Below are 27,646 nucleotides of genomic sequence, written 5' to 3' on the forward strand. Positions count from 1 at the left end.
TAAGGGCAACGCAAATAGCCTATTTCTTTACGTAGCCTATCACATTTACATAGCCTATCACGTTTGTTGTTGTTGTTGTTGTTGCTGTTGTTGTTGTTTTACTTGGAAATGGCGGCAGCAGCAGCCGGTCGGAAGACCGCCGACGAACTGCCGCCGGGAGCCGACGCCACCAGGGACATTCGACAAAGGTAAGTCCCATCCCGGGGGGGTGGGGGGGGCGGACCGTTTCTCCACCAATTTTGGGGGGCCAAATGCGTTGGCATTCGGCCTCCCGGAGATTCGTGGAGAAATTCTCCGACATCCCTAGATTACGCACCATACACATGCGGGGAGAACAAGAGTTAGAGATAAAAGTTTTCCCTACAAGGTATCTTACACAACTTTAAAATACATAAGCAAAAAATATGGGATGAGATCTCTTGAAAAGGGGTTAGACAAATGCATGGAGGAGAAGGCTATCAATGGCTGCTGGTCATGATGGCCATTTGCAAGCTCCAGTTGCAGGGGCAGTAGACCTGTGTACACCAGTTTCTGGGGAACATGGGCCGAAGGGGGCAATTCTTCCAAAGGAATGGGGGGTTAGGGAAGAGTAGTTGGGCTTCAGCCCTCATGGGCCTCCTCCACCTCCTCCCCACCAATCCCCCCTCTCCCAACCGCCCCTTGAGGAGTGAGGAGAGGGGAAGGGGAAGGGATTATCATTTCACAGTGTCATAACAACAAGGCCTAAGCCATACGTTCTTGCAATTTTCAATTTTGAATCTTTGGTACCAAGAGGGACAGGCCTGGGGGTGATTTGTATGAAGTGGGATGTGTCTAGGGCAGTGGAATTCAAAGTGATGGTTGTGTAAAGCTTGCAAGTTTCCGTTTCAAAAGGATGACTCATCCAAAAACTGGAATATCAACTCTGACCAATACACGGTGCTGTGGAGTTCAGGGGTTGCACAAAATGGTGGATGAACCAATATGGCCACCATGCTTCAGAAATCTGCATCCGAAGCCTACACACCCCTATAAAAATGGCAGACTATTGGTGTATTTGGAAACAATACAATCAGATTTATTCCGTTGTTTTCATCATGAGATGCTCCTTTGTATTCAGATCAGGCCTCAGGATGATAATGTAGCACTTGGGGAGAAAGATGCAGCCCAGCAACCCAGCACTGGAGGCCAAGATGGAGAAGACCTGCACGGCCACCATGTATTTCCCCTTGGTGCTCAGGTAGGTGGGCACAAAGGATACCCAAACGCTGCAGAAGACCAGCATGCTGAAGGTGATCAGCTTGGCTTCATTGAAGGCACCAGGAAGCTTCCTGGCTAGAAAAGCCACCGTGAAGCAGATGGCAGCCAGGAAGCCCATGTAGCCAAGGGCAGCATAAAACATGGTGACAGACCCTTCGTTGCATTGCAGGATGATTTTTCCAGGCTGGGAGTGCATGTCAGTGTCAGGGAATGGCGGAGAGATGCCAAGCCAGATGGAGCAGATGACAACTTGCACACCAGAACAGGAAAGGACGATGGAGTTGGCCAGACTCTTCCCCAGCCATCCCCTCACCCTGTTCCCTGGCTTTGTGGCCAGGAAGGCCAGCACCACAGTGATTGTTTTGGCCAGGAGAGAAGAGACGGCAACTGAGAAGATGATGCTGAAGGCCATTTGCCGGAGGAGGCAGGTTGCTTTCTTTGGCCGGCCAATGAAGAGGAAGGAGGACAAGAAGGAAAGCAGGAGGGAGACGAGGAGAATGTAGGAGAGGTCCCGGTTGTTGGCTTTGACTACCGGAGTGTCAAGGTATTTGATGAAGATTCCTAACACAAAGCCTGTGGTTAAGGACAAGAATAGGGCAAAGGAAGCCAGGATGATACCCAAATATTCTTCGTAGGACAAGAAGGTGATATCCTTGGGGATACATTCATCCCGGTCTTTGTTTGGATGCTGATCATCTGGACACTTGGTGCAATGGTCTGCATCTGGAAAAACAGGAGAAGCACCTCCCTTATACCCTTAGCAATCTCTGTTCTTTTACATTCCATCAAAGATATTTTTCTGGTGAGATTGGCAGGACATATTAATGTCATGAAGGGCACGGTCAGTCCTGCTGGGCCTCATCAGTCTTCCATGGCCACAATCCGCATTTCATGTGTTTAAACATGACCTTAACCCAGGGATGGGGAAACTCTCTTCTGTGGGCCTAATTTGGCCTGAATATGTTCCATATTCATCCCATGAAACCTTCATGAATCCCTCCAGCGGGAGGACTGGACATAGGGATGTACAAAAGTTCCACCATGGATCTTGGGGAGGCCTAATGCCAGCGCATTTGGCCCCCTGAAATCGGTGGTGGAACGGCCCCCCGCCCCCCCCACACACCCCTGGGACGGGACTTACCTGGGACGGATCTTCCTGGCGGCGGAGGCTCCGGCAGCGGCTCCGGTGGCGGTGCGGTGGCGGCAGCCGCCATTTCCAAGTTTTTAAAAAAAGTGATAGGCTACGTAAAGATTTACGTGGCCTATCATGGCTAAATTTTAAAAAATACCATGATAGGCTACGTAAATATTTACGTAGCCTATCACGGATGATTAAAAAACAAACAAACGCGCGTACGAAAATGGCGGCGCCCATGGGCACCGCCATTTGTGTTCCTTATTTTGGCACATCTTAGTCTGCGTAAACATTTACGTAGACTACGGCGAAAATAGGGGGAACGCAAATAGCATAGACGCTACGCTATTAGCGTTCCCCTTGTTTCCGCCGTAGTCTACGTAAATGTTTACGTAGACTAGGCGTGCCAAAATAAGGAACGCAAATGGCGGCGCCCATGGGCGCCGCCATTTGCGTATGTGCGGTTTTTTCTTTTTGTTTTACTCAGCCGTGATAGGCTACGTAAACATTTACATAGCCTATCATGGCATTTTTAAAAAATCTAGCCGTGATAGGCTACGTAAATCTTTATGTAGCCTATCATGTTTTTGGGGGTTTTTTTACTGGAAATGGCGGCGGTGGCAGCCGGTCGAAAGATCGGCTGCCGCAGCTGCCACCACCAAACTAGGGGTGTACTGAAGTCACTTACCTTTAACGAAATTTGATTTGCGGTGGGGCGGAGGCACTCTGTCCCTCCCCCCGAAATTTTGGCCGGGGGGGAGGCGCTCCCTCCCTCCCCCACGAAATTCTGGCCGGGGGGGAGGCGCTCCGTCCCTGCACCCCGAAATCCTGGCCGGCTGGGCCGCAAATGGCGGCGGCCATAGCCGCCGCCGTTTGCGTCCCTGCAGTCAGCCATGATAGGCTATGTAAACATTTACGTAGCCTATCACGGCTGAGTAAAAAAAAAAAGACGCTACGCTATTTGCATTCCCCTTATTTTCGCCGTAGTCTACATAAATGTTTACATAGACTAGATGTGCCAAAATAAGGAACGCAAATGGTGGTGCCCATGGGCGCTTCCATTTGCGTACGCGCATTTTGTTTTTTTTAATCAGCCATGATAGGCTGCTTAAGTATTTACGTAGCCTATCACAGAAGCCGGGGGAAGCCCCGGCGTATGCAAATTGTGGCAGCTACCACCACTTGCGTACACTTGGGTTTTTTTCCCCCAGCCGTGATAGGCTACGTAAGTATTTAAAACCACATTATAACAATACTTCCAGAATGAAACCAGAATAGAACCTGGCAACAATGCAGAGATTTAAAATAGGGATTTAAAAATGCCTGGGGGAATAAAGAAGTCTTCACCTGGCGCTGGAAGGAGTACAACATAGATGCCAGGCGAACCTCTCTAGGGAGCTCATTCCACACTCAGGGTGCCACAGCAGAAAAGGCCCTCCTGCTGGCAGCCACCCACCTCACTAACATAACAATATGAACCATGGAGGGCTTGCACGTGATGTAAAGTGTCGGGAACATGCAGGCTGGGGGTGCTGATCCCTGCCCCATCCTCTGCCTCCCCCCGCCCCACCCCTCAGTCCGTCCTCCCAGGTCATTTTCATTCGTCGTTTTGTGAAATGAATTGTGGCTATTACTATAAAGGATACAAATGTTAAAATGCCTTTAGGAAAAGATTCAGTCAACATGTCTGGGTGGATCTTTTCCCTCCTTTACTGGGGCTGCATTTTCCTTCAGAGTCACCCACCTTCCTGGGTGGAGATGGTCCCTTCCGCGCAGGGAGGACAGTCATAGCAGCAAACTGGCCTTCCTTCCTGAACCACCTTGACGGATCCTGGGCGACAGCTTTCCACGCACCTGGAATGAGGCAGGGGCTACGCACAGAACAAGGACCATCAATGAAAATGTGTTGGGGACAATTTAGCTGCAGAAATGACAGACAAAGTTCAAAGGGCCCAACAGGTTCTTCAGGACTGCACATGAACCCAGTAATTACACCTGAGCACATGTAGCTTGAGCTTCCCAGTTTCCTCCCCTGGGGCTTCTCCTCCCTTCCTCTTTTGTTCCCTTTGTGTCTTCCGGGACAGAGAAGTCCCAAGTCACCTGCAGCCTATGTTTGGCCCACACCTGGGAAACAGAGCTGGGAAACGTCTCCCCTCTCTCTGAGATCTTGCAAAACTGCCACTACTTGGAACTTCCAAGCTCACCAGGAACTTGCTACATTTAGCAGAGGTTAAGAGATGGTAAATAAATACCGTGGAATGAAAGGAATCGTTTCCCTCACCTTGTTGAACCATTGGGGCCACACAATGGCGTCCTGATCAATGGCAAACTTGAGGCCTGCTGGGGATCCCCGTCTTTCCATACTCCCAAACTTCACTTTAACCACAGACTTGTTGGGGAACTTCACCCAGTTCACGATGTCAAAGGCGGCTGCCAGGTCTCCGTTCTCGTCCAAATACCTCCTGTCCATGGAATTATTGTAAAACTGGGAGTGTCTCAAGAAAGGGTGAAGCTAGAATGGCAGAAAAATCATGGAGGAAAGCATGGAGGAAACCAGAAACCACACTGGATATCTCAGTGCTGCCCATTTCATGCTTGAATCTTCTATGGCTCAGGGCTGGTTCCAGACTCAAGTGGCTGGGGGTGTCTTTTGACACTAGAGAGGAACCTGGTTTCATCCCTGAACATTAATTCCTTTGGGGATCTGAAGCCGGCTCATACACTACAATCGCCATCTGTGGTCCTCCTCCAGGTGCCTCCTCTGAGGGAGGTTGGGAGTAGGGATGTACGAAAGTCACTTACCTTTTCGAAGGGTGACATTCGTAGTGAGGGGGAGGCACTCCATCCTTCCCCCTGAAATTCACTCCGGCCGGCTCCGCTGTGCAGAGTTTCTGCAGAGCCGCCGGCCGAGGATGCCCGCAGCCGGACATCCGGCCGCTGGGCAGCCTGCAGGGACGCAAATGGCGGCAGCCGTAGTCGCCGCCATTTGCGTCCTTGTATTTTGCTGTGATAGCCTACGTAAATATTTATGTAGCCTATGACAGCAAAAAAGGAGAAAAAAACAGCAGACGCAAATGGCGGCGGCTACAGCGGCTGCCATTTGCGTTCCCCCTTTTTTTTTTTGCTGTTTTAGACTACGTAAATATTTACAAAGGCTATTACGGAAAGAAAAAGAAAGGAACGCAAATGGCATAGTGGCCGCAAAGCAGTGCGAACGGCAGCAGGTAATGCACTGGCATTCGACCTCACCGATATCCTTGGCGGAATTCTCTGACATCCCTAGTTGGGAGGACTGGAGCCCCTTGGTGAAGGAATCCGCTTCCCCTTGAGGCTTATCCAGTGCCCCAGTGCCGCCCCTTTGGTACCTGGCTAAGGCTTTCCTCTCCTCCCAGGCATTTCACAGCATATGATAAAAAACAGGCCTGGGAATTCTAGTGTTGATTGTGCATCCCTTGTTTTATGTAAATGGTTTCCAGATTATGTTTTCTATTTGGTTTTCAGGTTTTAATCTTTCGTAAACCACCCAGACAGCTTTGGCTATTGGGCAATGTAGACATGTGATAAATAATGCTAAGAAAACATAGACATATACATTAGTTCAGCGATCTGGGCCTGGTATTACCCTTGGCAGAGGGAGGCCGACCTCTCCCTGGGACACATTCTCGGCCCAGTTCAAAGGCAGCAAGTTGACAGTTAGGTAACGAAGGCCGAGGTCCTCCGCACACAAACCTGGTCGTAAGTTCAACTGAACTCAGTGGGACCTGGGCTTGAGGAGTCACAGACAGGATTGAGCAGTAAATACAGGTTTAGCATATGTTTGGGAAAGAATCTGGATTTCTTGTGTCAGCCATCAAATTGTTCAAACTGATTTTTTTAAAGTGCTCCTGCCAGAAAATGCGTCTTGACTGTTCAGCTTGGCACTTTTGCAAAAGTCACCAAAAAAATTAGAAATGCACAATCCTGTTAAACACTATCAGTACATGAACCATTTCTTTATATCCACACCCATTTCAGATGCCAGCACTACACCCATGACACCGTCCCGGACAAAGGGAAGGAGGGTGGGGCAACAGTGGACCTAGGTAGGTATCAAACTGGCAGCCCAGTCAAGAAGGCAGGAAGGAGCAGCAGCATGGCTGACTCCAGGGCAGGAGCACGGGGAACAAGCCGGGGCAGAGACAGAGGGGCTGCACGAATGTTGGGACTATGGCCAGATGGGCTGAGTCCTCAGGGGCCGGTGTCAGGAGGCAAAAGCAGGGGCAGCACAGGGAGTTTTGCAGCTGGTTTTGCTCCAACATTTAGTGTCCAACATTTCACTTCATTTTCTAATATTCACAGCTTCTAAATCCAGGGCAATCATGCTTGAATTCTACCATTGATTCAGCAGGGCTATCTGCAATGGGAAAAGGAATACCTGCCATGGCTGCAGCGTTGGAGTATCCAGCCTGCCTCCACCCTCCACCACCCTCCTCTTGGATCCTGACGAATGAGCCGCATCCAAGGCACGGGCCACAGCCTGGACAGTGTTGTAAATGATGTAGCTGTCGAGAGACAGGATTCTCTCCACATCCGCTTGGAGCAGGGCCTCCAGTTTCTCATTCTCTCTGCATCTTGTCCAGCCTTTCACAGACAATGCATGCCTTGAATATGAGCAACTAAATGCTTTCTCCACAAACTGCTTGATAGTAAAGGCAAAGTCTATAAAACCATCATATTTAGAGCTTTTATTTTGCTGGAGAGTGAAGGAAAATATACCAAGGATAAGTTGGAGAGAAGGACGATTATATGTCAACTCCACAGCGAAGTCCCACAAAGCCGTTGTGACCCAGACTTTCCCTACAGTGGGTTTCATCAATATTTCAACATACAGTTGCATAGTATTTAGTCCAAGCAAGAAGTATCTCGTCTCTGCACAATAAACAAAGACATTGACTTGTCTCCAGTGGTGGAATGAAGCCTGAGGGAAGTCCGCTTCATTTGTGCTCAGTCCTGAGATGCTTTGTGAGAAAGCAACACAAACACCATTCCTGATGAGCTCGGGGGTCAAGGCCCTCATGCATCTCTCTCCGTTGTCGGTGTCCGGAGCAACGAGACCGATCAACGTCCATCTGAAATGCAGGAGCAGTTTGACAATCCCCGGATACTGGGCTCCTTCTTTGGGGACCATCCGGTAGTAGAAAGGGAACTGGGCTTTATCACTCACAACATGAGAAACAAAAGCATAACTGACCTGGCAAAGAAAGGAAGAGATGGATGGTTTCTTTTGCTTCAACACCACATTTCAGTTCTTGATCAGATATTTCTGAAAGATGGCCAGATGACACCGACTAACTGGAAATATCTGTGCCATCTACCAGTGGAACAAATAGTCAGAATTTTATGAAGAATAAATTATTTAAGCTGCAGGATGACAGGAAAGTGCAAAACAAATATGCCCTAAACTATGGAGCTTCTCCTGAGTGTCCAGAAGGGAAGCAAGTTCCCAAGAGTCCATCTCACATTCCCAACAGTATTGAATGTGGCCAAGAAACAGAACCCAGAATAGGAACACAGTCAACACCCTTGATTTTTAGGGGTGACTGGCAGCTGCAAAGTAGCTTGCCCTTCCCCTCACCGGTGTCTCTGACTGCCCCCTTATTTTCAGAGTTATAAGCATGAATGAGGAGCAAACCACCAATGACCTTAACTACGAGACTCACTGATGAGTGCAGGAGCTTTCTTCCACAAATACCCTGTGTACACCCAAAACACATTCGGACCCAAGGGGGGAGCCCTATCACTTTACACCCCACTGTGGATCCTGGTCACCTCTTTCGTGGGTGGAGGTAGCTCCCACTGGAGTTCTCTGGAGAACTTTTTGATTCTTTCAGAGATAACCCCTAAAAGAGTAATACTCAGGCTGTAAACAACCCCCCCCACACACACACACACATACACACTGCACCTGTGGGATTTTGTAGATGCCCAGCATGGTTGAAATCTGGATGGAGATGTCAGAGTCAGAACCTTCCAGAACCGCCAATGGGTGATGCCTTCTTCCACAGCTGTAGTTGGGAACATTTCCCTGCCCAGGAGAGAGCAGGTCTAGCAAGGCATCCAAAGTCATTCTTGCATCGAAATAGTTGTCATGGATGTCGTAGCCCAGCGTGACGTTGGGTAAGAGTCTGGGACTCTGGTTGATCTCCTGGGTGGCCAACAAGAAGGGCAGAATCTTCCAGTACTCTGTGTCTCCTTGCCTGATAAAAAAAGTGTCACATTGTCATCCTGTCTGCAATGAGACAAGAATATTCAGTTGTTGCTTCTTTTATTTTGAAGCCAATATTTCTGGATTACATTTCCAGAACTTTCCTCGTGCTAACAGTCATCCAGAGCCCAAACCAGAAGCACAACACCCAATCCCCATTTAGTGCTTTGCTTGTGTAGAGGCAGCCAGGAAAAGCAGGAAGAGCCTTTGCTGAGTGTCAAGATCCAGGATTCATTTCAAAACAAAACCCCAGAGCAGTTGTACACTCCAGTGCCAGAATTAGGCATGTGTGCAGCCCTTGGAATCAAGAAAGGAATTGCGACAGGACAATGGATTGGGAAGATTTCTTCAATGATGGGATGTTCCTCTTAGGCAGCCTCCCCCAGCCCTCAAGTTGTTTTGGACTACAACTCCAGCATGCCTGACCATTGGCCAAGGTGCCTGCGGCTGATGGGAGTTGAACTGCAAGGCATCTGAGGGTCACCAGGTTGGGATGTCTGTTCTTAGGGGAGTGGTATTTAGTTAAATTGTGTGTGTGTGTGTGTGTGTGTGTGTGCGTGCGCGCGCGGGGGGGGGATTGCCTGGGTTCACTTTTGGTAAAACTGAACAAGCAGCATCTACATCAGGAATAAAATAACTGAATGACTATTGTGTGCCCATGAGACAGAGTGAGAATGGGGAGAGGGCTTGTCATCATGACCTGACTTGAGTTGCCGCCCCAGGACCAAGGCATCTCAGCCATAGTGACAAAGTGTCAGCTCAAAAAGTTAAGCCCCCATGTGAGTTTAGCAACAGGGTGAGGAGACCAGGGCAGTTGACTCTTCCCTCCCTGATCATAGTAAGTAACTGTAAAAACAAACAAACCTATAAATAAATTCCCCACCTTCATCTAGTAACCAGTTAGTTTTCCAGGTAAGAAAACCCAACCGAAGCAATTTCTTTTTTTAAAAAAGTTATGAAAATAGAAAGTCAGCACAGGTGTTGGGCATGTCCCGTGTATTGCATGGATTGCCACATGTATGTTGCAGCTCCTGGAATCTGGAAACCCTCTCTCGTGTAGTCGTGAAACCCTAACCAACAGAGATGACTTAGTGGATAAAGTAGCAGTTACAGGAACTCTGGGGGAAAGCGACCATGTGGTACTTGAGTTCTTGGTTCTAAGGGAAGCAAAAGCCGAGTGTAGTCAAACACGTACCCTGGATTTTAGGAAAGCTGATTTTCATAAACTCAGAACAATGATCAGTAAGGTCCCATGGCAAGCAATGCTAGCGACAAAAGGAGTCCAAGACGGGGGGGAGCTTTTAAAAAAGGAAATTCTCAAGGCACAATCACAAGCAATTCCAACAAGAAGAAAAGGTGGAAGACAACAGAAGAAGCCAATGTGGCTTCACAAAAAGCTTAGGGATGACCTGAAAACAAAAAAGGACACATATAGGAAGTGGAAAGAAGGCCAAGTAACAAAGGAAGAGTACAGGCAGATAGCACAGAATTGCAGGGATGGCGTCAGGAAGGCTAAAGCTGAGAATGAGCTGAGGTTAGCGAGGGATGCTAAAAACAACAAAAAGGCTTTCTTCAGCTACGTGCATAGTAAGGCAGAGGAAAGAAATGGTGGTTCAGCTATTAAATAAGGATGGCAAAACGATAACAGATGACAAAGAAAAGGCAGAGGTGCTCAATTCCTACTTTGGCTCAGTCTTCTCCCAAAAGAGGGTCTATGACCCCCCTGGCAAAGGCGAAGTACAGGCTGAAGGGGCAGGATTGCAGCTGGAGATCGACAGGCATATGGTCAAGGAACACCTAATGACTTGGAATGAGTTCAAATCTCCAGGGCCAGATGAACTGCGTCCTAGAGTCATAAAGGAACTGGCAGAAGAACTCTCAGAACCGCTGTCTATTCTCTTTGAGAAATCATGGAGGACGGGGGAAGTGCCAGATGACTGGAGGAGGGCTAACGTTGTCCCTATCTTCAAAAAGGGTAAAAAGGAGGAACCTGGGAACTACAGACCAGTCAGTCTGACATCAATCCCTGGGAAAATTCTGGAGCAGATCATAAAGCAATCCATCTGGAAGCACCTTGACAACAATGCCATGACTACGCGAAGCCAATATGGATTTGTCAAGAACAAGTACTGCCAGACAAATCTGATCTCATTTTTTGATCAAGTCACCTCCCTTGTAGACCGTGGGAATGCTGTAGACATCATATACCTCGACTTCAGCAAAGCTTTCGACAAAGTGCCCCATGATCTCCTGATGAGCAAACTAGCTGAAAGTGGGCTAGATGAAACAACGATCCGGTGGATCCACAGTTGGCTACAGAATCGGACTCAAAGGGTGCTTATCAATGGGATCTTCTCAAACTGTGGAGAGGTAACGAGTGGGGTACCGCAGGGCTCAGTCCTGGGCCCAGTGCTCTTCAACATTTGTATTAATGACTTGGAGGAGGAGGTGCAGGAATGCTGATCCAATTTGCAGATGACACAAAATTGGGTGGGATAGCTAATACTTTGGAAGACAGAAACAAAATTCAAATTCAACAGCAAGGAGAAGAAGAAGAAGAAGAAGAAGAAGAAGAAGAAGAAGAAGAAGAAGAAGAAGAAGAAGAGGAAGAAGAGGAAGAAGAAGAATTCATCTGCGTTGCCCCCCAGGGAGGTTAATTTCACTGCAGCTGTACAATTCTTAGCTTTTATCTTGTGCTTTAAGGTACCGAAAGCACATCATATCTGCAAGGCTGTTTTTATCCTTAGCCTCATGTTATCCCTGATATAATTAACATCTTCATAGTTAGTTCAAGAACCCCAAGACACTGACTGGGCATAAAATGTACTGTGTGCTGTTAAAAGCTGAGGTGGTGAGACAACAACCGTGCAGTGTAGCCAATGTTGTTATCTCAGACCGCAAATCCAGGGAAGTCCCCCTGCCGCCTCTCGCAAACACATGCAGCAGCAGAAGCGCCTCACCTGCAACTACAGGCAGAAGCTAAAACTCCCACATTCTCCCATTTTTTTATTGTTGAAAATGGTTATATCTACACATTCCAACACAAATATGGAACATGCCCTAAGATTGCCTGGAGGACTGAAGAGCAGCCAATGTAGTGCCAATTTTGTTTGTTTGTTTGTTGGAAGGAATCCAAGGAGAATCCAGGAAATGGCAAGCCAGTTAGCTTAATGTGCGTTCTGGGTAGATTTCTGAAAAGTTAAAAGTTTTTTTTTCAAGCCTACCAAATGACCAGCCCTGCAGAAAAAGAATCAAGGTGGCTTCTGCAAAGGTTTGTTTTGTTCCATTGATCTTTGAGAGTTCTTTGAGAGCGTCAAGACGCCAGTGAAGAGGGGGATCTGGTTGAGAGAGAAACAGAGTTCTGACAAAGTCCCTCACCAATGTCTCTGCAGCAAATGTAGCAGTCCTGGAGTAAGAGGAGGCAAGTAACTGGGTAAGGGACAGAAAGCAGAGAGTGGGAAGAAATGGTACATTCTCCCCGTGGTGGGGTTTAAACAGGGGGCTCCCCCAGGGATCTGTATTGGGACCAGTGCTTTTCAATATCTTCAGAAATGATCTGCAATTCAGAGTGAGGATGGAGCTGGCCAGGTTTGCAGACACGATGAAATTATGTTGCGTGTTTAAAAGAAAAAAATACATTATGAAGAGGAGATTATCCAGACTGGGAGAATATGCATTAAAATGGCACATGCAATTTAATGTAAGCATAAAGTTGAGCATGTTGGGAAGAAAATCCTCACTTCACATATATGCTGGTAGGATCCGTGAGGGTGGTGCAGAGCTCGGTGAAAATGTTCCTCAAAGGAACAGAAAGCAGAAAGTAGGAATAAGTGTGGGAAAAGGTGAAGTCCATGTTGGGGATCACTAGGAAATGAACCCTAGCAGTTCACCCTCAGAAGGGACCTTGGAGCCCATCTAGCTCAGCCCCCTGCGCAGTGCAGAATCTGCAGTGTAGGACGCAACAACGGCATCCCTGACAGGTGGCCGTCAAGCCCTGCTGAAACCCCTCCGGGGAGAGAGACCCTGCCACTTCCCGAGGCCACCTGTTCCACTCCTGAAGAGCTTGTTTCACGAGGAAGGTGCTCCTAAGGCAGACGTCCCCCACCCAGTGTCCCCGGCTGTTTTGGACTTCAACTCCCACCATCCCCAGCCAGTACAGAAATTGGTAGGTATGCTTGGAGTTGTAGTCCAAAGGACCTTGAGGGCAGCAGGTTGGTATATTCCTCCTAACGTTTAGCCCAATTCCACTTCCCTGCGATTTCCAACCTTTGGTTCTGGTCTTCCCCACGGGACCAACAGAGACAAATCCTGCTCCTCCTTCGGCACAACAGCCTGGGAGATATTTGAGGACAGCTCTCATGTCTCCCCTTCGTCTACCTAAACATACCCGGCTCTTTTGACCCTTCCCCAGAGGAGTTAGTGTCCAGACAAACATTTGCATCTTAGTGGGCAGTCAGGGGGTGGGGGTGGGGAAGTGCTCTCTCCCCCTCACCACAGCCTGGATCTCCTCACATGGGTTAAAAAAGGAGCGGATGTTCCTTCTGCAAACCACACGACAGGAGATCGATTTGTCCTTTATTACATTACCGCACTTAAAAATGAACCAGAAGGCTGGACACGGAATGGAGGGATTATTTATTTATTTATTGCATTTATACCCCGCCTTTCTCCCTCTCGCAAGGAACTCAAGGCGGCTTACATTATCCTCCTCCTCACCGTTGTATCCTCACAACAACAACCCTGTGAGGTAGGTTGGGCTGAGAGTCTGTGACTGGCCCAAAGTCACCCAGTGAGCTTCCATGGCCAAGTGGGGACTAGAACCCAGATCTCCCGGCTCCCAGTCCGTCACTCTCACCACTACACTACACTGGCTCCATGATGCCCCCTGCTCCCCTCCCCATGGCAAGAAAAGGATGGCGATTTCTCAGTTCCCAGCTGAGAGGGACAGTCCTCGGCCATTCGAGATGAGTGGCGCTCATAGATGTGGTAGGGAATGGAACATCAGCAGCTCCCCTCCAGCTCACATGCAGAATGACTTACCCATGAAGCCTGGTAGACGGAGGCTTGTCAAACAGGGATGGCAGAAACGAAACTCCCGTGGCATAGATGACCGCGCCAATGAGGAGGTCCCCCGGCCTGTAGTGGTTCAGCGGGGCTGATTCATCCCTTTCCACAGTCAAGGGGCATCTGGCCCGGAGCATCCCGCAGGTGGCCTGGGGCAGCAGCAGCAGCGAGAGCAGCAGCGTTCTCGTTCTGGGTGCGCCTGGTGCAGCCTCCATCCTCCTGCCTGCTCCTCTGAGCTGACTGGATGTGCAGTTAGAGGATGGCAAAGTCCTCTTGCAAACTGGAGGGGTCAGTGGCTTCCCCCATATAGATGGAGCTCAGGGAGGTGAGGGTTCATATCTGGAGGGGGTGGGAGTAAATCCACTCCACACAGCCCCTCGCAGAGCCCTCCTCAGCTGACCTCGAGCTCAGCCAAGCTCTCCGTGGCTCAGGAGGCCTGTGCAAGACGCCGCTTCGTGTTGCTCAGTATTCTGATGTTGACCTCAGCGGACTCAAAGGGGAGATTTGAAAAAAGAGTCCCTTGAGGTTTGGCAGAAAGAAGAATAAACCACTATGGTTTTGATAATTACATGTGGAAGAAGTTGCATCACCTCTGCAATTTCCTGAACTCTCCATTCGGCTGGAGAAAAAATGTTTGCCACAACTCACAGATGCCGCTCCACACTCTTGACATTGGCTGGGGGGGGGGGGACAGGTGAGCTTGGCCTGGCGTTTGCCTGTGGAACGCCTTCACGGGAACCAGGATCAAGATGAGGGGTGTTGCTCAGTTCATAAAAGATCTGGGGCACAGGCCCATAACACACATTTGCATATCTGTCTGTCTTTCTGTCTGTCTGTCTGTCTGTCTGTCTGTCTATCTATCTATCTATCTATCTATCTATCTATCTATCTATCTATCTATCATCTATCTATCGTCTATCTATCTATCATCTATTATTGTCTAAGCGCACCTCCAATGTATGTGTATATATGTGTGTGTGTGTGTGTGTGTGTGGTGTGTGCATGTGGCGTGCTTGTGTGTGTGTAGAGATTACATACATACATACATGCATACATAAGAAGTGTGTGGTCAGACACCCAATTCAGCGTATTGGAAAACATCCCTCTTCTGCTCGGGCCAATTGGTGGTCAGACCACTTCAGCTCAGCACCAAACCTGAGTCAATGTTTGGAGAAATGAGCCTTTATTCTTCCTGTTGACTGACATTGGAAACTAGAAAAAAAACTGTACCTTTTCCTCTTGGTCAGAACTGGATGATAATTCCAGGCATAGTAGCTCCCTAGATGGGGACTGCACCTGCCCAAAGTCAGAAACATAGGTGCAGAGTTTATATTTTGATTTTCTTTTAAAGGGAACTACCAATAACATTTTTATTACTTGGAAGAATTGGATAAAAAATTCAGGATTCATTGCCCCATCAGAGGAGATGGTGTCTGCCGAAGTTCAGAATGATCGCCACAAGGGTTTTTGAGGTCTCCAAAAGAGGACATGCTTATCTCCCTATTTTCCTTGTGGAACATTGTTCTGAAAATTACAGACAACCTAGAGTTGTCCCTACGTAAGAAACCAGCAAAGTTTCAGAAGGAGAGGTGCAGCAGTTCATGTGGAAGGGGTGTTCTCCAATTTGGGGGAGGGAGTGATTTGCTTTCCTTTCCATTCACCCCTTCACCAATATTTTGGGTAAATTTGTATGAAAATGCACAGGTCGTGAGAGGTGTCCCCCGGGCAAGCAACCTGCAAAGTTTCTGAAGGATACATGCATGCAAATTTAGAATCACTCAAATATATTTACATTTCACCAATGTTAGCAGCAGGTTAGCATGGGTGGGAAGGTGCTGTTGCACTCATGTCCTGCTTGTGGGTTTTTCATGGGCATCTGGCTGGCCACTGTGTGAACAGAATGCTCAACTAGATGGACCATGTCTCTTCTGATGTTCTTAAATAGGGAGCATGTGCAGAATGTTTTTCTTTCAGCACTGGGCACTTACATTCTCCCCATACCAATTCTATTCCCCCCATGCAACCATCCCTCCTCATCCTACGATCCCCCAGCAACTCTTCATCAAAACAGATGTCTTGTTTTGTGCAACTCTCCTCTACCTCCTCCTTGTTCTGCACAAGCTTTCATTGCATCTTCCTCCCCATAACTTCATGTGTGCCAAAACTACACCAGGATTCAGCCAATGAGTCTGTTTTCAAAACTAGGGCTAAGGTATGGAGAACCTCTGAGCATGTACTAAGTGCTTTTCCCTCACTACTGAACCTAGAGTTCATGCAAAAACCACAAAAACCCACAAAAGACAAAACACGCATAAGACTGAGCAGGAACGGTAGTAAATTCCTTAGACGCAATTGGGTAGGCACTGTATTAAGCCTGCAGTACCATGCTCACAACTCGGGACTTATTTCTAAGTAAACAAGCAGAACATCAAGGTGCAAACCTCCCTGCAAAAGTAACTTGTGATGGAATCCTGCGCACACTTTCCTCAGGGTAAGCCTCGTTAAACATAATGGGACTTTGGAGAAGGCATACATAGGATTGCATAGATTCGCAATATTGATCTCCTTGCACTTAAAAATCAAACCAAAGACTCCTATTTCTATTAAAGCTTTCCGTTTATAGGAACATAGGAAGCTGCCTTACACGGAGCCAGACCCTGGGTCCAGCTAGCGCAGTACTGTTGACACTGACTGGTGGCATCAGCTCTCCGGGGTTTCAGGCTGGATTCTTTCCTAGCCCTACCTGGAGATGCCGGGGTTCAAACCTGGGTACTTCTGCTACAGCCCTTCCTGTGGCTGGATAATGGCAACTGACAAACCAAACAGCCCCAGATCTGTTGCTCTGCAACCCCGTGAACCCACTTTTCTCAAAGGCCTGAGTGAGGAGAAGGAGAAAAAAACAACCCTCCTGTCTGTTTGGTTAAAGTCAAAAGTTCAGAACTTCTCTTCTCCACCAAAGAGAATGTTCTTTAAGAATTCCCCTAGATATGCTCTGGGTGGAATAAAGGAGAGAAAGAAAGAACAGGATAGGGGTGGGAAGAAGGAAAGAAGAATGGGGCTGGGAAATGCATGCATGGGCGGGGGCTAGGGAGAATTCCCTAAGCCAAGTGGCTCCATTCAGAGAGGCGGTACTTCAGAGGAGTTTAGGAGTCTGTGGAGGGTTTGTAAAGATTGCATGTACTTCCATTAACTTTATCAGGTGAGGTGGCTGGGGGCTTTTTCGAGCTCTTTTGAAACTGTGTAGAACCTATTTAAAAGCCTCAGCAGTTCCTCAAGCACGACGCCACGTGGTCCTATCCCCCCTTCTGGAATAATTTGAGTCCTACAGCTACATAGGGCAAATTAGAGTGGAGCGGGAGAAAGACGTCTGTGGAGGCTGATTGGATCCTTTGCTGTACTGAAGCTGCTAAACTTCTGCAGAATCCAAAGGTTCCAGTTTGGGGCATTGAAATCAGATGGTGTGTGAAATACCAGTATTTCGCATGGAGCTCTTTCTTCCCTTCCTTCTCCCTCTCCAAAATTTCATTGCAAGCAAGCTCCCAACAGTGTGCATGGAAGAGCAGAAAACTAGGAGGAGAGAGGATTTTTGCTCCTAAAAAAAAAAACCCTACACCAGAGAAGTAGGTTTCTAAACACCTTCTGATTAGAATCTCTGATCCCCTGTGTAACTTGACAGTTTTTACTTTTGTTTTCATCTTTGAGAAAAGGAAACTTTACTCATAGCTAGCACAAAAGCCACTGGACCTAACTGCCTAAACTGTGTAAGATTCAGTCAGCTGTTTAGGAGATGCCAGGTTCCCAGCCTCTATGCACTGATGTGGAAGCACCCCCCCCCCAGACAAAAACAAACAAACTATAGCTCTTTGCTTTGACAGAATTTCTTGAAAATAGCAAATTTTTCCACTAACTAGCACAAAAACCACTAAACCTAACTGCCTGAAATTGGGCAGGTTCAATCAGGTCCACGGGGGCTATGACATCTCCAAAGTTCATGCATTTATCATACAAACTACAAAGGTTATGGCCGTTTCTGTTTTCCAATGGGAATGGGAAAATGGGAAAAAGTAAAAAAATAAATAAATAAAAGACAATTGGGACAGCTCAAAAGATCCTGGGCGCGTGCCGAGTTCCCTTCACTACAGATGCCCCTGTCTAACCATAAGTTCAATAGTCTATTCTTGATATGGGTGATACAGAATTCTGTTTCTGAAGAAGCGCCCTCTCAGACAGGATTTGTCTTTTGTCTTTTTACTGCAAAGTACAGTATTAACATAAGAGCACTCAGTAGAAGAACTTGTGGATGCATCAATGCAAACCCATGAAACATCGGACATCATCCCTAAACAAGGCCTCCAAGCAGAGTCAAGGACATTGGCAAGACCTCGGTGATAATCAGTGTCAAGGTGACCAGGCTGATTCGACAGGCAAAGCGGTAAGGAACGCGGATCCTGAAGGAGAGCTCCCACGGCTGCGTGCTCTGAGTCTCCGTTCTATGCATTTGGACGCTATAAAACTTGTGCAAACTATGTTTTACTATTATTTATGTGACTTAGCGAAGCATTCCAAAGGTAGCATTTCTACCTTAAATCATCATATGTCGAAATAAGACTATGGAATTATTAACCTCCTTGGCAATATAAACGAGCAGAACAACATGCTTATACCAAAGTTGCAGCCTTCTGTGACATGAGACGGGTATCTTTGTGACACAAAAATATTTCCCTGGTATCATCCTGTCCTGTGAGCTTGTTTTCTTATTACTTATTTCATTACATTTACGATCTGGCATAAGGTTTCCGGGTACCTTTCCGATAGCCCCTCTGGCCTCGTTACGTAGCTCCTTGTTTTACGGCACCCTCTCTAACCCTGCGAAGTGACATCTGTAGCTGTAAACATAACATTGGCCCCTCCTTCTTGGCTTCCTTCCTCATCAGTAAAGGGGGCTGAGATCCGTCTCTCCTGGCTCTGATCTGGCAAGCGACAGAGATGAGGCACCTGTCCTACCTGTGGGTCACAAGACCAACCTGTGCGGCATTACCATTGGGATCTCAATTTTAAGGCCAGAGGCACAGATGGTAGAATTCCCGAATTGGGCAGAGGGCGCAAGATGGTGCAACTGTGAACGCTTGGCTTGATCTGCCATGCTTGGTGCTGCCTCGGGATGCCCAGCCACCCAGCCCACGCAGGGGAGCCGTGCCTGCCCTTCCCCTTGACAGGCGCGGGGCCTCGCTCAGGATTCCCGCAGGGCGCAAGCGCAGCTATGGTGCACTACTTGGACAGGCAAGCAGACATTTCGTGTGCGTGTGTGTGTATGTATGTATATATGTATTTATTTTGAAAAAATCTTGGCCACCTTTCAGGACAGAAGCCCACCCACGGTGGCTCAGAGCAATAAAATACAGAAAGACAGTCAAAAGATTAGCAGTGGTAAAAACAGAATCACAATAAAATAGCAATAAAAGCAACAATAACGCCGACGACAATAAGACCAACAACAGCGGCAGTAGCAGCGATAAGAGCAGTCCTATCAAGAGAAGGCCATGGTAAAATACTGTGTTTTCAAGGCCTTCTTAGAAGCCTGCAATGATGGAGCATTGTTCCAAAGGTGTGGGGCCGCTGCAGAGAAGGCCCTCTCCTGTGTGGTCACCCACCTGACTGCTCTCACGGGTGGGCAGATGAGAAGGGCCTCCCTTTCTGACCTTAAAGTGTGGGCAGACTGACATGGGTGGAGGCAGTCCTTCAAGTAACTTGATCCCAAACTGTTGAAGGCTTTAAAGGTCAAAACCAGCACTTTGAATTGGGCTCAGAAACACGCTGGCAACTACTGCTCAGAGCAGGCATGCTCTTGCTTGAACTTGAGCTGGGAGGGTTACGGGGGGGGGGAGAACCATATAAGAGTCAGTGTGGGGGTGGCGGTGGCGGCACTGCACAATCCTCCTCCCCTTGCCGTGTGCCACCTGATGTGGGAGGCTCACTTTGCGTGACAGAAGGGCCGGCACGGGATGTGTCTCTCTGCGTGTTTTATATCTCTGGGCTAGATACAGGGGTATCTATCACAGTTGTATAGATTTCAAGGGTAAAGTCACAGACTCCAAGGACAGCCTCACGCACAGGCCCTCTTCTGGCTTCTGCAGTCCTTGGGGGGTTTACGTCCCTGGGGCAGAAGTCTGAGCTGCCCATGGAAGTCAGGGCAGATGAAGGTCAGGCTTTTGGCACTGCTGTGATAGGGCAGCAGGGTCTCTTCCACCTCCCCCCTCACGAGGAAAGGCAGGGGCTCCTGCTCTGTGGACCTCAGGCCTTGGCAGGAATGGGCCGACTTGGGAGCATCTACGGCTGATCCCGGGTCGGCCGCTTTGGCTCTTCCTGTGCGCCTGGGAATGTCCCGAGGCCTCCCAGGCAGTTGGCGGCTGAGGGGGGAATGGGGGCCTCAGCCACTGCAGCCGAGTCTGGACCCCTCCCCAGAGGTCTGTGTGTTGCTCCTGGTCTAGTCATACTCCTGCTGCAGAGGCCTTTGGGGGAAGAGCAGACTCCCCCACCCTGGGGTCCCCCGGATTGGTTGGATGACAACTCCCATCAGCCCCATCCAGCATGGCCAATGGTCAGGGATGCTGGGCATTGCAGTCCAAATCACCTAGAGGGCACTGGTCTGGGGGAGACTGGGGTAGATGAGGGACCATACCGTCTTCTGGCTGTGTTGGGTTTTTCTGCTGCTGTGGCTTTATTTTGGTTGCATTGTGCAGGATTACTCACCATGCAGATATATCCACATGCGGGGAGAACAAGAGTTAGAAATAAAGGTTTTCCCTACAAGGTGTCTTACAAAACTTTAAAATACGTAAGCAAAAAATATCGGATGAGATCGCTTGAAAAGGGGTTAGACAAATGCATGGAGGAGAAGGCTAGACTAGACGTGCCAAAATAAGGAATGCAAATGGCGGCGCCCATGGGGGCCGCCATTTACGTACGCACATTTTGTTTGGTTTAAACATTTATGTAGCCTATCACGGCTGACTGCAGGGACGCAAACAGCGGCGGCTACGGCCACCACCATTTGCGGACCCGGCTGGCCAGGATTCATGGTGGGAGGGATGGGGCGCCTCCCCCCTGGCCAGAACTTCAGGGGGAGGGACGGAGCGCCTCCCCCCCACCGCGAATCAAATTTCGTAAAAGGTAAGTGACTTTCATACATCCCTAGTTGCTGGGGAACATGGGCCGGAGGGGACAATTCTTCCAAAGGAATGGGGGGGGAAGAGTAGTAGGGTTTCAGCCCTAATGGGCCTCCTCCACCTCCTCCACACCCATCCCCGCTCCCCCAATCCCCCCTTGAAGAGTGGGCAGAAGGGAAGGGGAAGAGAGGGGAAGGGAGTAGCATTTCACAATGTCATGACAAATAGGATTAAACCATATGCTCTTGCAATTTTAATTTTTGAATCTTTGGTACCAAGAGGGACAGACCTGGGGGTCATTTGTATGAAGTGGGATGTGTCTGAGGCAGTGGAATTCAAAATGATGATTCTGTAAAGTTAGCAAGTTTCAGTTTCAAAAGGATGGCTCATCATCGTAAGACTGCACTATCAACTCTGACCAGTAGACAGTGCTGTGGAGTTAGGGGGTTGCACAAAATGGTGGATGAACCAAGATGGCCACCATGCTTCGGAAATCTGCATCTGAAGCTTGCATACCCCAATAAAAATGGCAGACTATTGGTGTATTTGTAAACAATATGAATCAGATATATTCTTTTGTTTTCATCATCAGATGCTCCTTTGTATTCAGATCAGGCCTTAGTACAATCATGTAGCACTTGGGGAGAAAGATGCAGCCCAGTAAGCCAGCACTGGAGGCCAAGATGGAGAAGACCTTCACGGCCACCATGTATTTTCCCTTCGTGCTCAGGTAGGTGGGCACAAAGGATACCCAAACGCTGCAGAAGACCAGCATGCTGAAGGTGATCAGCTTGGCTTCATTGAAGGCGCCAGGAAGCTTCCTGGCTAGAAAAGCCACCATGAAGCAGATGGCAGCCAGGAAGCCCATGTAGCCAAGGGCAGCATAAAACATGGGGACAGACCCTTCGTTGCATTGCAGGATGATCTGTCCAGGCTGGGAGTGCATGTCAGTGTCTGGGAATGGTGGAGAGATGCCAAGCCAGATGGAGCAGATGACAACTTGCACACCAGAACAGGAAAGGACGATGAAGTTGGCCAAACTCTTCCCCAGCCATCCCCTCACCCTGTTCCCTGGCTTTGTGGCCAGGAAGGCCAGCACCACAGTGATTGTTTTGGCCAAGAGAGAAGAGACAGCAACCGAGAAGATAATGCTAAAGGCCATTTGCCGGAGGAGGCAGGTTGCTTTCCAAGGCTGACCCATGAAGAGGAAGGAGGAGAGAAAGGAAAGCAGGAGGGAGACGAGGAGAATGTAGGAGAGGTCCCGGTTGTTGGCTTTGACTACCGGAGTGTCAAGGTATTTTATGAAGATTCCTAACACAAAGCCTGTGATTAAGGACAAGAATAGGGCAAAGGAAGCTAGGACGATACCCAAATATTCTTCGTAGGACAAGAAGGTGATATCCTTGGGGATACATTCATCCCGGTCCTTGTTTGGATGCTGATCATCCGGACACTTGGTGCAATGGTCTGCATCTGGAAAAACAAGAGAAACATCTCCCTTACACCCTTAGCAATCTCTGTTCTTTTACATTCCATCAAAGATATTTTTCTGGTGTGATTGGCAGGACATATTAATGTCAAGCAGAGCATGGTCTAGCCTGCTGGGCCTCATCAGTCTTCCATGGCCACAATCTGCATTTCATGTGTTTAAACATGACCTTAACCCAGGGATGGGGAAACTCCCTTCTGTGGCCCTAATTTGGCCTGAATATGTTCCATATGCATCCCATGAAACCTTCATGAATCCCTCCAGCGGGAGGACTGGACTCCTGAAACAATCCCTGCGGTTTTCTCCAACCTGTGATTGGAGATAAATGTGGGGAATGCGGGCTGGCCGAGTGTGTTTGGTGCATTTTTTGGATCATCCGTATGGTATGTTGGCTGAGAATGACATGATGTCAGGGGCCTGGCCCTCTCCCTGATGTCCTTCAGGGCATGGAGGGCAGGCTAGGAAGGTGCCGAACAAAATTTAGTCCCCCACTTCTGCTGTAACTATCATTTTGTTTGAAGAGGACAGGTGAGAGGATCCAGCAGTATTCCTGGAGACTGCCTTTGGAGTCCTCAGACGATTGCCAAGGAGCTTGTCACTTGTGAGGGAAATTCCAGGTCAATGGCCCACGATGACTAGGATCCTGGTGACTCCTCTGGAAGGGGACAGACATTTGGGGAAAGAGCTTGCTTGTCTTCCCCACCCCCTCCCACAGCTTAGACAAAGAATGGAGAGGAGTTTGATTGACACAGAGGAGGGGACACAGGGCCAGGTTGCACATCATGATAAGCCAGTGTGAGACAAACAGTGCTGACAACCAACTGCAGGTTGTTGGGTCATGCGAACGGGGTCACGGAGAGCTGAACATGGGCTCTGCAAGTATCTTACAGTGCTGGATGTGGGAACAGTGGACTACAACTCCCATCACCCACATCCAGCATTGTTTGCACTGTGCCTCCACCTGTGCTCAGCCTATGCTCAACCAGGATCATCCCATGAGACTGCCTGCTGGGAGAGGCAGGACAGATAAAGGGAAGGGCTCCTTCACACAATGCGGAGTTGAACAATGGAATTCACTTCTGCAAGAGGTTGTGATGGCCACCAGTTTGGATGGCTTTGAAAGCGGGTTGGACAAAGTCCTGGAGGAGAAGGCTATCCATCGATGCTAGTCCTGACAGCCATGTGCTACCTCCAGTATCAGAGGCAGTGAGCCTATGTACGCCATTGATGGGGAACATGGGTGGGAGGGTGTTATTGCCCTCGCGTCCTACCTGTGGTTTTCCCACACATTTATTTTGTTGGCCATTGTCTGAAGAGGGTACAGGAGTAGATGGGCCTTTGATCTGACCCAGCATGGCTCTCATATTCCTGTGTTCATTTGTGAACAAACTGAAATGTTACAACCTGCCACAAAGCCGCCACTGACTTCCTTCCAAAGGACACCAAACCTTGGCACAAACTCCATCCATGGAATTGCTTACTGCTCAGAGACGTCGGGTGGACATTTATTTATTTTATTTATTCCATTTCCATATCACCCAATAGCTGAAGTTATCTGGGCGGTTCACAAAAATTAAAACCAAAACGCTCAGGATAAAACAATATAAAATATAAAGAATTAAAACCACATTATCACGATACAACCTGAATAAAACCAGAATAAAACCTGGCAGGAATGCAGAGATTTACAATAGGGATTTAAAAATGCCTGGGAGAATAAAAAAGTCTTCACCTGGCGTTGGAAGGAGTACAACGTAGATGCCAGGTGAACCTCTCTAGGGAGCTCATTCCACAGCCAGGGTGCCACAGCAGAAAAGGCCCTCCTTCTGGCAGCCACCCACCTCACTAACATAACAATATGAACCATGGAGGGCTTGCACATGATGTAAAGTGCTGGGCACATGCAGTCCTGGGGTGCTGATCCCTGTGCCATCCTCTGCCTCCCTCCGCCCCACCCCTCAGTCCATCCTCCCAGGTCATTTTTCATGAGTCGTTTTGTGAAATGAATTGTGGCTATTGCAATAAAGGATCCAAGTGTAGAAATGCCTTTAAGAAAAGCTTCACTGAACATGTCTGGGTGAATTTCCCCCGCCCCCCCAGGGTCTGCACTTTCCTCTGAAGTCACCCACCTTCCTGGCTGGAGATGGTCCCTTCCGCGCAGGGAGCACAGTCATAGCAGCAAACCGGCCTTCCTTCCTGAACCACCTTGACGGATCCTGGGCGGCAGCTTTCCACGCATCTGGAATGAGGCAGGGGCTACACACAGAACAAGGACCATCAAGGAAAATGTGTTGGGGACAATTTAGCTACAGAAATGACAGACACAGTTCAAAGGGCCCAACAGGGTCTCCAGGACTGAACATGAAGCTCGTCACTAAGCCTGAGCACACGCAGCTTCCCAGTTTCCTCTCCTGGGGCTTCTCCTCCCTTCCTCTTTTGTTTCCCTTGTGCCTTCAGGGACATGTCCGCTTGTGCTCCGTAACATACCACATAGAGTGGTGGGGTGTACAAAAGAACAGAGAAGTCCCAAGTCACCTGCAGCCTGTGATTGGCTGGGAGAAGGCTCCTCTCCCTCCGAGATCTTGAAAAATTGCTGCTAGTTGGAAGTTGCAGGCTGACCGGGAACCTGTCCCATTTAGCAGAGGCTAAGAGACGGTAAGTAAATACTGTGGAATTAAAGGAATTGCTTTCCTCACCTTGTTGAACCATTGGGGCCACACAATGGCGTCCTGATCAATGGCTAACTTGAGGCCTGCTGGGGATCCCCGTCTTTCCATACTCCCAAACTTCACTTTAACCACAGACTTGTTGGGGAACTTCACCCAGTTCACAATGTCAAAGGCGGATGCCAGGTCTCCGTTCTCGTCCAAATACCCCCTGTCCATGGAATTTTTGTACAACTGGGAGTTTCTCAGGAAAGGGTGAAGCTAGAACGGCAGAGAAATCATGGAGGAAGGCATGTAGGAAACCAGAAATCACACTCAGTTTCTCAGTGCTGCCCATTTCATGCTTGAATCTTCTATGGCTCAGGGCTGATTCCAGACTTAAGAGCCTGGGGGTATCTTTTGACACTAGCGAGGGACCTGGTTTCATCCCTGAACGTTAATTCCTTTGGGGATCTGAAGCCGACTCATACACTCCAATCGCCATCTGAGGTCCCCCTCCACCAGGTGCCTCCTCTGAGGGAGGTTTGGGGGACTGGAACACGGCAGGTGGTGGCCCCTCGGTGATGGAACCCGCTTCCCCGTGAGGTTCATCCAGTGCCCCAGCGGTGTCCCTTTGCTGCCAGGCTAAGACTTTCCTCTCCCCTCAGGCATTCGACAGCATATGATAAAAAACCAGGCCTGGGATTTCTAGTGTGGATTGTGCTTCCTTGTTTTATGTAAATGGTTTCTAGATTATGTTTTCTACTTGGTTTTCAGGTTTTAATCTTTCGTAAACCACCCAGACAGCTGTGGCTATTGGGCAATGTAGACATGTGATAAATACTGCTAAGAAAATTTAGGCATGCAAATTAGTTCAGCAATCTGGGCCTGGTATTACCCTTGGAAGAGGGAGGCCGACCTCTCCATGGGGCACGTTCTTCGCCCAGCTGAAAGGCAGCAAGTTGTCAGTTAGGTAACGAAGGCCGAGGTCCTCCGCACACAAACCTGGTCGTAAGTTCGACTGAACTCAGTGGGACCTGGGCTTGAGGAGGCACACACAGGATTAAGCTGTAAATACAGGTTTATGTTTGGGAAAGAATCTGGATTTCTTGTGTCAGCCATCAAATTGTTCAAACTGATTGTTTTAAAGTGCTCCTGCCAGAAAATCATTCTTGACATGAAATAAAACCAGATGCAAGGAACTTTTCTGCACATCGTGGAAAAAGGCAAGTTTCATTCAACATAACGTGGGAATGTTCAGCTTGCTACTATTGTAAAAGTCACCAGAAAAATTAGAAATGCACATTCCTGTTAAACACTATCAGTACATGACCCATCCATTTGTCTCCAGACCCATTCCAGATGCCAACGCTACACCCCTGACACCGTCCTGGACAAAGGGAAGGAGGGAGGGGCAACAGTGGACCCAGGTAGGTGTCAAACTGGCAGCTCAGTCAGGGAGGCAGGAAAGACCAGCAGCATGGCTGACTCCAGTGGAGGAGCACAGGGAACGGGCCAGGCAGAGACAGAGGGGCTGCGCCCATGTTGGGACTGTGGCCAGATGGGCTGAGGCCTCAGGGGCCGGTTTCAGGAGGCCAAAAGAGGGAGCAGCACAGGGGGTTTCGCAGCTGCTTTTGCTGCATAGATATCCAACATTTCACCTCATTTTCTAAAATTATCAGCTTCTAAATTAAGTGCAATCCTGCTTGAATAGTACCATTGATTCAGGGGGGGTATCTGCGATGGGAAAGGGAATACCTGCCATGGCTGCAGCCTTTGGACATCCAGCCTGTCTCCACCTTCCACCACCCTCCTCTTGGATTTGGATGCATAAGCAGCATCCAAGGCACGGGCCACAGCCTGGACAGTGTTGTAAATGATGTGGCTGTCTAGAGACAGGATTCTCTCCACGTCCTCTTGGGGCAGGGCCTCCAGTTTCTCATTTTCTCTGCATCTTGTCCAGCCTTTCACAGACAATATATGCTTTGAATAGGCACAATTAAATGCTTTCTTCACAAACTGCTTGATAATAAAGAGAAAGTGTGAAAACCCATCATATTTTGACCTTTTATTTTGCTGAAGAGTGAAGGAAAATATGCCAAGGATCATTTGGAGAGAAGCACCATTATATGTCAAATCCAAGGCAAAGTCCCACAAAGCTGTTGTGACCCAGACTTTCCCTACACTGGGTTTCATCAATATTTCAACATACACTTGCATAGCATTTAGTCCAGTCAAGAAGTATCTAGTCTCTGCACAATAAACAAAGACGTTGACTTGTCTCCAGTGGTGGAATGAAGCCTGAGGGAAGTCCGCTTCATTTGTGCTCAGTCCTGAGATGCTTTGTGAGAAAGCAACACAAACACCGTCCCTGATGAGCTCGGGGGTCAAGGCCCTTATGCATCTCTCTCCGTTGTCGGTGTCCGGAGCAACAAGACCGATCAACGTCCATCTGAAATGCAGGAGCAGTTTGACAATCCCCGGGTACTGGGCTCCTTCTTTGGGGACCATCCGGTAGTAGAAAGGGAACTGGGCTTTATCACTCACAACATGAGAAACAAAAGCATAACTGACCTGGCAAAGAAAGGAAGAAACGGGTGGTTTGTTTTGCTTCACAACCACATTTCAGTTCTTCATCAGATATTTCTGAAAGACGGCCAGATG

General features: G+C 48.5%; 2 protein-coding genes across 2 annotated transcripts; both read right to left on the bottom strand.

The window, feature by feature from the left end:
- Window positions 1–1,057: 1,057 nt before the first annotated feature.
- Window positions 1,058–18,825, bottom strand: LOC146356684 (vomeronasal type-2 receptor 26-like). The gene is made up of 10 exons (XM_084830258.1): window positions 18,721–18,825; window positions 14,913–14,978; window positions 13,659–13,831; window positions 11,997–12,047; window positions 8,443–8,610; window positions 7,395–7,482; window positions 6,789–6,890; window positions 4,656–4,886; window positions 4,119–4,245; window positions 1,058–1,962 (listed from the first exon to the last, which is right to left on the bottom strand). Exons 1-10 carry the CDS (start codon window positions 18,823–18,825, stop codon window positions 1,058–1,060), a joined length of 2,016 nt encoding a protein of 671 aa, XP_084686384.1.
- Window positions 18,826–18,912: 87 nt separating this feature from the next.
- On the bottom strand, window positions 18,913–25,594 carry LOC146356685 (vomeronasal type-2 receptor 26-like). Its single transcript, XM_084830259.1, has 5 exons — window positions 25,439–25,594; window positions 25,034–25,264; window positions 24,467–24,593; window positions 21,459–22,321; window positions 18,913–18,978 (listed from the first exon to the last, which is right to left on the bottom strand). Exons 1-5 carry the CDS (start codon window positions 25,592–25,594, stop codon window positions 18,913–18,915), a joined length of 1,443 nt encoding a protein of 480 aa, XP_084686385.1.
- Window positions 25,595–27,646: the final 2,052 nt, after the last annotated feature.

This window comes from Heloderma suspectum, chromosome 2 (assembly GCF_057233095.1).
Source record: "Heloderma suspectum isolate Gila_16-S chromosome 2, 16-S_ref, whole genome shotgun sequence".
Lineage (NCBI taxonomy): Eukaryota > Metazoa > Chordata > Lepidosauria > Squamata > Helodermatidae > Heloderma > Heloderma suspectum.